Source organism: Trichomycterus rosablanca, chromosome 14 (genome assembly GCF_030014385.1).
Source record: "Trichomycterus rosablanca isolate fTriRos1 chromosome 14, fTriRos1.hap1, whole genome shotgun sequence".
Classification (NCBI taxonomy): Eukaryota; Metazoa; Chordata; class Actinopteri; order Siluriformes; family Trichomycteridae; genus Trichomycterus; species Trichomycterus rosablanca.
Window position 1 is genome coordinate 6,207,236 of NC_086001.1, and position 15,421 is coordinate 6,222,656.

Here is a 15,421-nt window from a genome sequence, read left to right on the forward strand (position 1 = left end):
GAGTGGAGCTATAGATCTCAGCTACAACTTAGCCTTCGCACAGAGATTTTTCTGGATTCTCAACATTTTTGTTATGTTGTTAAAGTTTAAATGGTTAAATCATTATTTAAATGGTTTCTTGAAATAGTATGTTAATAAATATTGTTCTTCAACTGTTGGACTATTTGGTTAAAATGACAAAACTTCTTTTTGTATCTGTTAATTCCTAGTTGAAACCACAGTTACACTGGCTAACCGGAGAAAACTGATCGAATTTGGCATTTACCAATTTTAAAGGCTGTCGTTTACTCTTTCTGGCAGGTTTGGACAGTGACAGTATTTCCAGTGCCTCAGAATTAGGCCCGGAGCACGAAAGCAAGCGTGAGAGAGAACGAGCAGCTCAGCCAAAAGCCAGAGATCCAAACCAGAGCTTACTGGACAGACTGACACAGGCAAAGCTGGACAGCAAAACTAAGATGAGCAAACACAATGACCTTTCATCAGGTCAGTCTGTGACTGTAGAATACCAGGCACTACTACTTTACAGATGTCTAGCTTCCTAACTTTGCTACTGCTAACAGCCTGGTCATGCCTTTGTTCCACACATTATGTAAAACTGTACTAGTTTTAATGGGATTCATGGCTTTGGGCAGTTTTGAATAAAATGTAATGGGTTTAAAAGTTTTTTTTTTTTTTTTTTATTAAAATTAAACTTTAATCTATAAATTTGTATCTTCTTTCACAGGGTACGAGCTTCATGTTCATATACAGTTAATCTAAAATAGCAGAAGGTTAACTACGGTTAAGCAATGTAGCCACCAAATATAAATTGTTCAATGAACATTAAGAATTTTCAACTAAATGATTAATTTATTTAGCAGTTGTTTTTTATTAATTACAGGGGCTTTAGCTTAGCTTGCCAGCTGTAGTTCCTACAGATCTGGCAGATTCCCCATATACATCGAATGTACAAAACTTTGTGTACATGTAGGACCCCCAAGTTCAGGCTTATAAAGTCTAAAGCGTAAAAAAAATCCACTTCTGAAAAGCAGTGCAGTTTGCAAGGTTTTGGTATGAACAGAACTTAAGCCTGGGTAATTTCTACAGTTCGCATCTGCAGGATGACTGTTGCTGATAGACCTGCATGTTGAAACACACTTAAATAGTGTGGATGTGATTTTGGCAGCAGGCTTCAGGTGCACAACAGCTGTGCTGCTCACGCTTCAGCGCTCACATGTGTAATCATGCTGCAAACCTGACCTGCCTGTTCATTGTTGCATTGCTGTTCATCCCATGTGTTTTCATTTCTTCATCTTACCTGTTCCATTGTGTCTGCTTTATTTTTGGTTTTTGGTTTGTCTCACAGCAGCGTATGCATGGAGAACCCCCTTCCTCTCTAACCAAATCGCATGCACAGAAGCTCAAGGTAAAATGCTGAACCCTGCATCCTGCCACATTTTATGCAGCTTTTTAATGCATTTGCCTACATTAGATTGTGTGTTTATATAAAACATGCATTTTACTAAACCTTTATACATGTGTTGCACTGATTGCAGTGCAGACGAATAATAAATGATAGAAACTGAAAATATGACTGTATATTTCTTCTGATTTTGTGTGTGTAGAAACCAGCAGTGATTTCTCTTTGTTCGAGGCTTTGAGGGAAACCATCTACTCGGAGGTGGCGACGCTGATCTCTCAGAACGAATCGCGTCCTCACTTCCTCATTGAACTTTTCCACGAGCTGCAACTACTCAACACAGACTACTTGCGTCAGAGGGCACTCTACTCCCTGCAGGTCAGATTGAGAGTGTGTTTGCGTTCATGCCAGGCAGGGTCTTAAATGTGTAGAATTAATAAAGATTTGTTGTTCTTTTTTTATTAGAATATTGTTACTAAGCACTTGACTGAGAAGAGTGTTGCTGAGGAACCAGGGTCATCACTAGGACCTGAATCACATTCTGAGCTCACTCCCAGTGAAAGTCTAGGCCCTTCTGACAATGTAAGACACACACATACTGTAGATAATTTACCCACTATACAGGTCCTTCTCAAAAAATTAGCATATTGTGATAAAGTTCATTATTTTCCATAATGTAATGATAAAAATTAAACTTTCATATATTTTAGATTCATTGCACACCAACTGAAATATTTCAGGTCTTTTATTGTTTTAATACTGATGATTTTGGCATACAGCTCATGAAAACCCAAAATTCCTATCTCAAAAAATTAGCATATTTCATCCGACCAATAAAAGAAAAGTGTTTTTAATACAAAAAAAGTCAACCTTCAAATAATTATGTTCAGTTATGCACTCAATACTTGGTCGGGAATCCTTTTGCAGAAATGACTGCTTCAATGCGGCGTGGCATGGAGGCAATCAGCCTGTGGCACTGCTGAGGTGTTATGGAGGCCCAGGATGCTTCGATAGCGGCCTTAAGCTCATCCAGAGTGTTGGGTCTTGTGTCTCTCAACTTTCTCTTCACAATATCCCACAGATTCTCTATGTGGTTCAGGTCAGGAGAGTTGGCAGGCCAATTGAGCACAGTAATACCATGGTCAGTAAACCATTCACCAGTGGTTTTGGCACTGTGAGCAGGTGCCAGGTCGTGCTGAAAAATGAAATCTTCATCTCCATAAAGCTTTTCAGCAGATGGAAGCATGAAGTGCTCCAAAATCTCCTGATAGCTAGCTGCATTGACCCTGCCCTTGATAAAACACAGTGGACCAACACCAGCAGCTGACATGGCACCCCAGACCATCACTGACTGTGGGTACTTGACACTGGACTTCAGGCATTTTGGCATTTCCTTCTCCCCAGTCTTCCTCCAGACTCTGGCACCTTGATTTCCGAAAACAGTACTTTGGACCACTGAGCAACAGTCCAGTGCTGCTTCTCTGTAGCCCAGGTCAGGCGCTTCTGCCGCTGTTTCTGGTTCAAAAGTGGCTTGACCTGGGGAATGCGGCACCTGTAGCCCATTTCCTGCACACGCCTGTGCACGGTGGCTCTGGATGTTTCTACTCCAGACTCAGTCCACTGCTTCCGCAGGTCCCCCAAGGTCTGGAATCGGCCCTTCTCCACAATCTTCCTCAGGGTCCGGTCACCTCTTCTCGTTGTGCAGCGTTTTCTGCCACACTTTTTCCTTCCCACAGACTTCCCACTGAGGTGCCTTGATACAGCACTCTGGGAACAGCCTATTCGTTCAGAAATTTCTTTCTGTGTCTTACCCTCTTGCTTGAGGGTGTCAATGATGGCCTTCTGGACAGCAGTCAGGTCGGCAGTCTTACCCATGATTGCAGTTTTGAGTAATGAACCAGGCTGGGAGTTTTTAAAAGCCTCAGGAATCTTTTGCAGGTGTTTAGAGTTAATTCGTTGATTCAGATGATTAGGTTAATAGCTCGTTTAGAGAACCTTTTCATGATATGCTAATTTTTTGAGATAGGAATTTTGGGTTTTCATGAGCTGTATGCCAAAATCATCAGTATTAAAACAATAAAAGACCTGAAATATTTCAGTTGGTGTGCAATGAATCTAAAATATATGAAAGTTTAATTTTTATCATTACATTATGGAAAATAATGAACTTTATCACAATATGCTAATTTTTTGAGAAGGACCTGTATACTGTCAAGTGAGCACTAAAGCAACAAAAATCTGATATTGTTTTCTAACATTAATTGAAGGTCAGTAACAGCACACACAAAGGTGCGTGCACGATATGAATCCCTACATAAAAGTGCCTCATGCAGGTAAAAAGAAGTGGTCGGATAGTGAAGCTCACGTGTCGGACGGTGCGTGTGTTAGTTACGACCCTTCTCGGTCAGGTCTGCAGCAGTAGTGGTGATACCACTATATGGGAAGGGAAATTGGGGGGGGAAATGCATTTAAAAATGCAAAAGATGTATTCAAGTAGGTAAAAGTAATAGTGGAATAATAAACTCATGACAGTGGTTTATATAAACAAAGCTTTATTGTTTCATATTTTACATCCTATAATTTGTTTACATGATTTTAAATATTTTAAAACATGCCTGGGCTATGTTGATGCATTGCACCCAGTGATTCTGGGGAAGTTGGACCAATTACATCCCTGACCAGGATAAACCGTCAAAAAGCATAAAAATGAAATAAAATAGTATAGTAATTAGGTCAATTAAGACCAATCGCAAATAGAAGTTTTATATAAGTGACCACATTTGACCAGTAGTCAAATCCTTTGTGTGCTTTTTATTTAGGATTTGTCTGAAAAGGATGTGAGGGTTAAAGTCACCTCTGGTAGAAAAAGACCCAATGCAGGAGACTCGGCAGACAATGAGAGCCTGATGTCTACGTCTTCTAACCTGGAGCCATTCGCCAGTGATGATCTGGGTAGGTACACAACGACTTAATTTATAAAGCTCTCAGATCTATCAACCATTTTGCGGTGAATGATCAGGGATTTGGGTTTGTGCCTCTTGCCTGGCTTTAACCACTATTGGCAGTGTCTCTTTTAATCCCTCCTTCTTGGTTGTTTAGAGTAACAGGGCTGTTTGCTTTCTAGTAAAATAGTTTTGCCCTCTTCCCTCTCTCTCCCTGCCTTCTTTCACTTCATTTCTTTGTCTCTTCTACTCCTACTCCTACTCCTCTCCTCTTTTTCTTTATTTCTCTTTTTCTTATCCATATGTCTAGGTAACACGGTGATACATTTAGATAAGGCTCTGGTGCGTATGAGGGAGTTTGAGCGTATGAAGCTAAAGGCTGGGCTTGGTGCTGGGGCCGCTGCCTCTGCTCCTGTCTCTTCAGCACCCTCTACCTCTAACCCTAAGCTTTCTGCTGCTGCAGCTGCTGCTCATGATAAGAAGGAGGATTTAGCTCCTAATCAAGGTACTGCTGCATTACGATACATTACATTCTTCACAAGATGTTAGTAGCTTAAACATGTTCCTAGGTCCATCAGTAAACTGTCAAATGCAGAAAGTTGAACAACTCTTGGTACCAATTCAGTTCAACATTAACTAAACTGTACTAATTGTGTAACTATTTTCAAATGAAACAAACATCAGCATAAACTTTTTTAATACTTTACAGTTAAGTAAAGAAAAGCTTAAGTAGGGGGCTCTGGTAGTGCAACAGTCTATTACTATAGCCCACCAACACTGAGATCTGGGCTTGAATCTCAGACACGATGGACTTTTTGTGAGTGAAGGGGTGGTCGAAGCCTTGCGATGATGGATTGGCACCATGTTTTTTTTTTTAACAAACAGTTCAATTCAAACATAAAAAAAAAAAAGCTAAATTTCAGATCAAAACAAAGATGCCTATTGTATGATTTTGCTGGACAGCTACATTTTAAATCTATTAAGCAATTCCTAATATTTGCATGCATGCATTTTTGTGTCTGTAAGTAGGTCAAGACTTGCGCTGTCCCCAGATTGATACACAGCAGTTGGACAGACAGATCAAAGCCATCATGACAGAGGTCATCCCCTACCTAAAGGTACAAACACTTTTTCTGAGTAGAAAGTCTGGCTGCTCTTCTAGGCGATAATCTGTGTGCTGAGACTGAGTTTTTAAAATGTCAAAGCTGTGAAAAAGGTCTAAGGATTAGTCCTTCATTACTCCAGGTCATCTCTGTGTGAGACTAATCAGCAGGCTAGCATATGGTCAAACCTGCTCAGTGAAAGGCAGCACAGTCAGGAGCCAGACCCAAGAGACTGTGGGGGGAATTCAGAAATAAAGAACAAAATCAGCATCACACAGACATCCTGCCCACATTATTCCAGAGGCTAAAGTAGATTTCAGTTGTGTAATTGTGTGTGTGTGTGTGTGTGTGTGTGTGTGTGTGTGTGTGTGTGTGTGTTACAGGAGCACATGGGTGAGGAGTGTTCTCCACAGCTTCTGACATCAGTGAGACGCATGGTGCTGACACTGACTCAACAAAATGATAACAGTCGTGACTTTATGCACTTCTTCCACCGACAGCTTGGGAGCATATTGCAGGTAAACACACACACACACAAACATGTAAATGCTAATTCAAACATCACTGTAGGCTTTAGACTTTAAGAGGATTTCCCTTTCTCTGCAAATGTGTGAAAACCCCTGAACTGTTCAGCCTTAAACTTTCCTTATTGACAAACCTTAATACAAAGTTTTTCTCTCTCCGTTCTTGTGTCCAGGAGTCTCTGAGTAAGTTTGTGGGCCGAACCCTGCAGGACTGCGGGGAAGATCTGCTGGTCGAGATCTCTGAGATCCTCTTCAACGAGCTGGCCTTTTTCAGACTCATGCAGGACATTGACCAGAATACACACCACGTCAAGAGACACAACCAGACCACGCCCACCAAACGTACTCCCAATAACCAGGTAGAGCTGCAATGTAATGTTGAAATACATTTTAACAAATGCATCATTCTATCAGTGGTTAATGTTTAAAGACATTGCACAAAAAAGTCACAATGACGTTAAGAATTGTCCGTACAAGACAGTTTGCACTTATGAGCCAAAACATTATGTGCACCGACTTAATATAACGTCAAAAGGTCTTTGACCCATCATGGCATGGACTCCACAGGACCTCTGGTGCCACATTGTGTTTCATGGTACATTTGTTCAACTATTCCCTGTGTAGACCATGCACACATGACCAGCTGTCCACATGGTAGAACTGTTCAATTCTGATTACCGCTGACTATTGTAGGTGTGTGCGATGGTAGATAGGGGTTAGCTTGGGTGCTTTGACTGACCTACTTTAACTATACAGCCACATACAACAAAAGAGTTTGATGTAGGGATGCAAATTCATCTGGTTCTTGTATCTGATAGTCATTAGTTAACGGTTTTCCGGTAAGTGACTACCATACACACGCACACCTAGAAAACCACACACAGATTTACTGGCTGCTTAATTTGATAATAAACTACAAAATTTGTATGAAGTGATTTTAGAAATGAGTTGAAGTTGCCTCACGCTGAAGTTTATTTTGTAAAGTCATTAAAAAATATGGAATGTCAGATGTATTATAATGTAAGATGTAAATAACATGCATGACACTAGTTGACTTTGTGCATTTTACTTCTGGTGTTTTTATTAGGTAAGAAATATTGAAGCAGAAAAGACTTTCTCACCTTCATATTTTGATGAGGATAAAGTAAGTCCTCCATATAAAAAACACAAATTTCTGACCAGTTGATGCCGTGTTCAGAACACATGAGAAAACAAATGTTTCTAATGTGCTTGTACGTTTTTCAGGATCGGGATGAGACTGAACAGGAAAGGTTTAATCTCAGCCTCAACATAGAGAAGGATGAAAAGGAAGAGAAACAAGCAACATGCAGCGAATCCTCAGAGCCTGAAGAGGAGGAAGGAGAAGGACTGCCGCTGTCCATACGTGAGTCTCATTTTTGAGTATAAAATGAAGGGGGCCTATAGAACCAAAGTGCAGGTTTATAATAATAAAACAAGTTGTATGTGCACGTCATCGATAAATTCGTGTTCGTGTGTTAAGGTTTGTCTAAAGCGGAGACGCAGCCGTTGAATAATTATGGTAGCGGTGAGGACGAGAACGAGCTAGAGGAGGTTGAGGAGTTTGAGCCTGGATCTGTCGAGGTGCAGACATCCCTTCAGGCCTCTGACAGCTCAGCAGAACATGCACAGGTGTGCCTTAGTGTTGATGCAGGACTTCTATTTGAAACGTGCACTGTGTTAAGTATATTCTGTTCACATTGTGTGTGTTCTGTATTGATGTATTACAGTGTAATGGAGAAATACTAAATGGAGCAACACAGGAAACCAAATCAGACCAGGAGAGCACAGCAAGCACCGAAGGTAAATGTGCTGCAGAATCAATGTTTCCAATGTTAGGCTGATCGTGAAAACCTCACATGTACTTACTTGCCAGCATTCTTGCCCTCAGACATGACGACACTTAATAGAGGATAAAATACTGTTAGCTTTATGTTTACAGACTGCTAAAAATAGTGATTTGTTGGCACAGCTGATGGGTGTTTTTTAGTAGTTCAGTCCTTGCTTTATTTCTTGGCCTTTGTGTATGTCTGTGTGGATTTTTTTTGGGTGCTCTGGTTTTCTAGCTCTTGACACCCTTGTGAGCTTGTGAGATCCTACTAATATGATATATTTTGTGGTAAAATAGTTCTACTGATTTAAATCCTGTATGGATATACACATCAGGTATGCGTCACGTCTGTATCACATCTGTTGCACAGAAATCAAAAGTATATTAACACTAACACTGGATGTTTCTCAGTTGCTTTGCCTGTACACTGTACTGAGACCATTAGACAGTAAATTACCAGCATGTTTGTCATTTTCCCATCAAAAGATTCGAAGTTCATCATTATAGTTTGTCATTATAGAATTTGTTTGTGTCATATATCAAATGTCTCTCCCAACACAACCATTGCCAGTAATAATGATGTAAGAAGAAAAGATTGGATCTATTGTTATGAAATCTTAGCTGCATGTGATGGGAGATCTATTTTTTTTCTTACATTGCAGCTAAAAGCAGTCAATCTGAGTCCATAGAGATAGTGGAGGTGGAAAGAGAAGCTGAAGATGCACAGACAGAGAGGAAGGACGATTCCGCTGGTCCCGCTGACCCTCTAGCACAGGAGAGTTTTCAAGACTCCAACACAACCAGTCCTCAAACAGACTCGCCCGTTCTGGTTAACCCTGATGTATGTGCATTAACACAGCCTCTGCATGCTCTTACTTACTAGACAAGAAACGTCTGTGTGCACATGTACACATTAACAAAGTATTTATAGTTGCATGATGTAGAGACACACATGGCAAACACAGTTGGTGAGCAAGATAGATTGTTCAGAGTAAGCTAGATCAGAATACTGTGTGATGGATTATCCTGTGTTTGATGGTTTGCTGAAAAAAAGGCTATTTGACTAGCAAGTCTAGGCGAGTATTTTAATACGTGTGGTGTGAACCACAGGAGGTCGGGTCTGGAAACACCAGTCAGAAATCTGATGAGGAGGATTTTGTGAAGGTTGAAAACATACCGCTGCAACTCTCTGTGATGTGTGAGGTGAGTGTGTGTGTGTGCTATCTGTACACTTTGCTTCAGTAAAAATAATGATAGTAATGCTGTAATACTGTTTGTAATTGTGATGTGCAGTTTTCTGTTTATTGGTAGACAAATTGATAAAGATTATTGTTAACTGATTGTAGCCCATCTGGTGGGCCATTTGTTTGGATGAAATGGTTTAAGGGGTGCTGCAGACCAGAAGTGACGGATGTTAATGTGTTTACTAAATACATTTTGGAGAAATTCCTAAAGATAATTTGATTAGCTGGAAATGCAAGGATAAAATGTTCAGCTTAAGTTTTTCAAAAGCTGAAATTTAATCGTAGGAACTACTGCTGTGATTACTAGCTCTTCACTTCGCTTTTTGAACTTGTTTATATTCATAAAGTTCACCTGTTAGTAGGTACCTGATTCTTGGGGTCCACCCAAGAAGGATGGGTCCCTGCTGAGTCTGGTTCCTCTCAAGGTTTCTTCCTGTAATTTTAAGGGAGTTTTTCCTCGCCACAGTCGCCCTTGGCTTGCCCAGTAGGGGTTTTTGGTCTGTTGGTCCTGGATTCTGTAAAGTTGCTTTGAGACAACACCATTGTAAAAAGCACTATATAAATACATTTGACTTGACTTGATTAACTTGAAAAAAGACTGACTGTTCCATTGCCAAGACCAGTGTGCCAAAATGGAACCATAATGCTGCTGAAAGCTACATATTTCTTTCTGTAGATATTTAAAAGCTGTATTTGCTAACAACACATTATTCTTGTTAACCATTAATGTGGAAATGCTTCTTTTTCACTCAGTTTGTGTATGAATGTAAAGTGTGTATTTGCACAGAAGGTGTACTGAATAAAGCTAAAGCTGGCTGAATACTGAATACTTCCTTACCGTTACACACGGTGTGTGTATGTTTGTGTGTCCAGGAGGAGTTGCGTAAGCAGATATTAGAAGAACAGAGAAACAACCACCTCACTACAGAGATCCTTAATGGAAATCCTGAAGGTCTGACTGAACTGGTGGGCGGAGCACATGCTCTTAAAGAACCTGGTAACCACACACCTATATTACACACTATTCAGTTTTTCTTTATTTTATTACAGAATTTTTGACTTTTTCTTCTCTTTGCAGAAACGGTTGGAGCCCAAAGTGCATGAAGAACCATTTTAACAACTTTTGTCCTTAACGAAACACTACATCATCATCATCTGTACTCTTAATGGGGCTTTATTTAAAATTCTTATGAGGAATTAATTACTACAAATGTGTAATCACTCTGTGTGATTTCATTCCTCACGTTTCTTGCCGAGCAAGTTTAACCTGAGCCTTGATGACCGAGCTAATGTTGCGTTTCAGTCACTGTTAGCCATAATTATTCAGACGGTTCTGTGTATGTATTAGTTTTTATGTAGAATGTTTTAGAGCTGTTGTAGAAGCTGCTTAATAAAAGAGGGGCACTTGTCGCACTCTTGTTTAGTCTTTAACACACTGGAAACGATGAACAAATTGCTTTTGAATGTTCTTCATTCTGTTTTCATTCTGTACTCTTTTTTTTCTGAAAGCCCACACAGCTCCTTCTTTTGCACTTTCATGCCTCATGCATATTTATTAAAGAGATTAAACCGTTACATATTTTGTTTCATTTAATTGGCAGTATAATTGTTTGCCTCAGATTTTTCTTAATGAGAAGAAACAAACTGTAATCTTAAATCTCCTCTGATTTTCTCATTGGGTCATCCTCATTTTTCCACCAGGAGACAGTGCTTCAGCCTTAATTCACTCTTTTAATACCCTTTCCTCACTTTGTATTTTTAGCTTTTATTTTTTATGTTATACATTTTTAGCGCTTTAGTTCTCGGACTGTTTAAGAGGTTTGTTGCAGTTTTAAGGAAACCAATAAAATATTGATTTTTACTTTGTCCCTCAAAAACGTGTCCTGTTTTTTTTTGCTCACTAATACACTGACAATTTGACTCTTAAGTTCACTACTTACAGTTTAAGTCTAAAGTTTTCTTTTTGCAGCCAAGTCAATAATTTTGTTTTAAATGTATACTACAGTATATGTTCTGTTTATTCAGAAAATCTTATTTTTACAAGTAAACTTAGTAAAACTAGTAAGTGTTTGAGCAACACAGTTCAGACAGGAAACCCACAATGAGGCCTTGCTGCTCAAATTGCAAACACTGCGTTTTTAATCGCTGATTTGTGTTTTACACAAAAGACTGAACTCACTCTTTAATCACTTCATAAATGCAATACAGCTTATAAAGCTTCTGCACTGACTGGATGCATTAATTATTTATGAAGCACCTTATATGCGAGTAATTATAAATAGAAGGAAAGGACAATGACATGCATATTTTTTCATGGTGCACCTTAGATTTAGCTTTGAAATACTGTAATCATCTAGTTAAATGTAACAGTAAGTCTATGGTGGGCTTGTTTAATTGTTGTCAGTTCAATTTCCCAACATTGCTAATTTTCCTGACTAAAAAATCTTTGTTAACCACAGCCACAATGTGTTAAATGTTCCACTGGCTTTCAACAATCAGGTGTAAGATCTATCAACATCAAAGGCTCATAAAGAAATGTCACTGAAAACAGGAGGGTTTTTTTTATCTCTTTAACGTTGTCTACACTGCAACGAAAGACCTGTAAGCAAGCAAGAGAGAATTTTTTTCCACTGACGTAAACCAATCAGATTTCAACATACGATCATACAAGAGAACTTCACCACCACAAGCCCCCCAGTACCAGCCTCTGAGATGAAGAGGTTAAGAGTTACTCTCATTGTGTTGTTGGGTAAGTTACTTTTTTACTTTTTAAAATTTTGTTTTTATGGTAACTTTCTTATCTTTAGCTTAAGGTGTTGGCTTTAGACTATTTTAATAATTTAAAATCATCATATGAAGGTAAAGTTTTAGGGCGGCACGGTGGGTGGGTAGCACTGTCGCCTCACAGCAAGAAGAAGGTCCCGGGTTTGATCCCCAGGCGTTGTGTGTGTGCGCGTGTGCGCGTACGCACGCGCCCTGCAATGGACTAGCGCCCCGTCCAGGGTGTTACCTTGTGCCCATTGAAAACCTGGGATAGGCTCCAGCTGTTTTTATAAGCGTTCACATCTGTCCAAACTTTTTTGGAATTAAGATTTGTACACAAATCAATATTGTGTGGGTATCAGTGCATGCTTAATTATTTAATTTACAGTGTGATGTGTTGCAGGTGTTGTGTTCTCCAGTCAGAAGAAGATCTCAGAAGCAGAAGTAATGATTAGAGTAAGACCAGGAGACAATGTCACTATCTATTGTGACTGTGAGATTCCTCATGGTTCGAATATTGTGTGGCTCAGAAACTGTTCGCACGAGCATCAGCCACCACTTAAATTAAGTGTACAACAAATGATGCATGACCTGTCTCGAAACCTTTCAAAACTTTTCAGTTTTGTACCAAATGCAACCGGAAAGTCATTTGATCTGAAAATTACAAATGTGACGGAAAATGATCTCGGCTTGTATTTTTGTGCAAGAATGGATACAAATATCAAAGATGAAAAAGGAATTATTATTCATGAGAACATTTACAATTATGGAAAACGGACTACACGTCTCTCTCTTATTGGTAAGCTCTTTCTTAGCATTTACTTCGTTTTTATGTTTTTGTTTCTGTGTTGCATGAAAAAACTGAGCTTCTCAAAGTAAAAGGTTTAAGAGCTTAAATAATATAGTCTGTTTAAAAAAATTAAAAAAAAAAGGTTCTTTCGGCTGCTCCATGCAATTAGGAGACCATGCCACTTGAAATGCCAGTGAAATCACAATAAAATGTTACACAACATCTAATTAATCATTTAAGAAATATGTTGTAAGCATATTTCTGTGCAGCAGGTCTTGATGTCTCATAGCTTTATTGTTTCTGGGCTTTAGTTAATGTCTGTCTGGACTTATGGACTTGCAATATTTTTGTATGAGATTTCTCTGGGGTTTAGTTAAATTCCAGCTTTCACACACATGCCAAAAGTTGGACTTTAAACTGTCCTTTGTTGTGAATAAATGTATCATGTCCAGGATTTTTTTTGCCTTCCAGGATTAGATCCAACTCTGTTAGTTACAAGTTACACAACCCTGATACCTTATCCAGTATTTACCTACATCATGTGTAGTTTTACTGTAGAAGAAGGTGCTCTTGTGTTGTCTCTGGGTTTGGGGTTCTCTGGTTGATTTATACTGTTTCCTCTTTGTGTTATTTAGAGGCGTCCTGTCCTTGTGTGACTGAATCTCCAAAAACCACAACCTCCACTGTACCAGAGTTGCATGTTGGATGGAAGATGTTGATTAGTGTTTGTACTGGGTGTGTTTTTCTCTCCTCGCTCATCTCCTCCATCTGTGTGTACTGCATCTGTGTGAGATGTCATAAAGGTACTATTGCTGTATTTAATTGCTCTTGTTTTTTGTTAGTTAATAATATTTTTTACATTTAAATAGCAAAATTCTTAGGGTCTGTTCACACTAGACACCTTGTCCCATCTTTCAGCACTACTGTTTTATCTGTAATATAATTATAGGAAAATTAAAACCCAATTTAAAATGTTATGCCTGCAAAAAAGTTAACACAGAAGCATTTTTACTACTGTGTTTGCAAATTCCTGATTAAATTCTAATTCTTCAGCTGCTAAACAGACCGTGGTCACTGTTGTTCGACTCCTCGTGTATCAGTGTAACACCTGCCTCATGTGATTACATTTCTCCATATAGACAATTTTCCTCTCAGCATAAGGTGACAGTTTGAGCTTTTTCTCTGAACTAGCATGCTAAACCACTTTTCAAACTTACAGACGATTGATTGATGATGGTGGCTTAAAATGACAATCATGACTCTAACAAAATCATCGATTCACTTTTTGACACCTTCCAAAATGTTTCACTGTAATGAAAAGTCACCAACTGTGGTCCATCCTAACCACTTACAATTCAGAGGCCATGCCACAAATCCTTATGACATTATAAGGCAGGAATTAGGCAAAATATTTTAACCAGTGGTGTGTGTTTAGGCTTTCTTTAGTCTTCCTTCCCACCAGTAAAGAAAGTGCATGTGTATTTATTTCATTTACAGGAAATGCTGATGAGGCAGTAAAAACCACAAGAGAGTATCAAAGAAGCAATGAGGTACAACCCGAAACATCAGAGCAATGCCAAACATTTGAAGTTTTCCAAAACTGGTGTTAAAGCCATGAATCAATGACTATATTACTAAGTTTGGAAATTACAAAGAGTAACAAGACGAATCTGTGATTAGCTAATTCTCTTGAATCTTTATTTTACTGACAAAAGTAAAAATTTCATTGACAAGCTTCAATACAAACTTTCAAATGTGATGCCTTCAACACAATCAGAGTTGGGACTTAGGCAAAATAAGTAAAATGTTTATAAAATGTTTAAGTAACACTGTTTTGGAATATTCAACAATAAGCAGGTGAATTGATCTGGTGAGGGAATCATGATTGGATACAAAAGGTGGATCCACCAAAGGCTCAGTCTCTGCAAGCAAGGATGGTTTGTGGGTCACCATTCTGTTCCAAACTTCAAGAGAGAATTGTCAATTGGTTCAACAAGAACACTTCTCAGTGCAAGAAAACAAATCATTTTGGTCTTAGCACCGTACATAATATTCTGGAAATATTAATTCAATTCTTGGAACTTTTAGTTTGCTGTTAAATATGCGTTACATAACTGTTAAATAACTTCTGATCTGATTCTATAACTAATAAAGTCTGCTGCTGCATCAAGAAATGCAACCTAAAACTCTGTTATTCAAGGGGAACACTGTACATTAATAATAATACAAAAGTGTTTATTGGGATTTTAGAGCGACACATTCTGTCATCATGACAACATATACAGTTGTGTTCAAAATAATAGTAGTGTGTTTAAAAAAGTAAATAAAGCTCAGAATTCTTATAATCGCTTTTTATTTTTCATATACACAAATGCATTGAGAACACTGCACATTAAACACATTAAAATTGATCAAATTAGTTATTACTTTACAGAAAGAGAAGAAAAGGGAATATTAGGCTGTTCCAAAAAATAGCAGTGTCTGCATTTTTCTTTACAAACTCAAACATTTACTGTGTAAACTGAAAATCACTAAACTAATATTTGGTTGTATAACCATTGTTTCTGAGAATTGCTTCTCATATGTGTTTTATGGAGTCAACCAACTTCTGGCACCTGTGAACAGGTATTCCAGCCCAGGACGATTGGACCACATCCCACAATTCCTCTGCATTTCTTGGTTTTGCCTCAGAAACAGCATTTTTGATGTCACCCCACAAGTTCTGTATTGGATTAAGGTCTGAAGATTGGGCTGGCCACTCCGTAACATTAATCTTGTTGGTCTGGAACCAAGATGTTGCACGCTTA

General features: G+C 38.7%; 1 protein-coding gene across 4 annotated transcripts in view; it reads left to right on the plus strand.

Moving 5' to 3' along the window:
- Nucleotides 1–10,938, plus strand: part of pcm1 (pericentriolar material 1) — a 30,115-nt gene extending 19,177 nt beyond the window's left edge. For 2 of the 4 annotated variants that reach the window (XM_063009199.1, XM_063009200.1), the window contains exons 24-40: nt 301–483; nt 1,346–1,405; nt 1,605–1,777; nt 1,865–1,981; nt 4,219–4,351; nt 4,652–4,846; nt 5,368–5,459; nt 5,828–5,962; nt 6,142–6,327; nt 7,056–7,112; nt 7,214–7,352; nt 7,470–7,618; nt 7,717–7,789; nt 8,480–8,658; nt 8,928–9,020; nt 9,935–10,058; nt 10,140–10,938. In XM_063009199.1, coding sequence (XP_062865269.1) covers nt 301–483; nt 1,346–1,405; nt 1,605–1,777; nt 1,865–1,981; nt 4,219–4,351; nt 4,652–4,846; nt 5,368–5,459; nt 5,828–5,962; nt 6,142–6,327; nt 7,056–7,112; nt 7,214–7,352; nt 7,470–7,618; nt 7,717–7,789; nt 8,480–8,658; nt 8,928–9,020; nt 9,935–10,058; nt 10,140–10,165 — 2,114 coding nt within the window. In that variant the 3' untranslated portion in view covers nt 10,166–10,938. The remainder of the gene's footprint in view (nt 1–300; nt 484–1,345; nt 1,406–1,604; nt 1,778–1,864; nt 1,982–4,218; nt 4,352–4,651; nt 4,847–5,367; nt 5,460–5,827; nt 5,963–6,141; nt 6,328–7,055; nt 7,113–7,213; nt 7,353–7,469; nt 7,619–7,716; nt 7,790–8,479; nt 8,659–8,927; nt 9,021–9,934; nt 10,059–10,139) is intronic. The other 2 variants (XM_063009201.1, XM_063009202.1) reach the window with 2 other exon arrangements.
- Nucleotides 10,939–15,421: the final 4,483 nt, after the last annotated feature.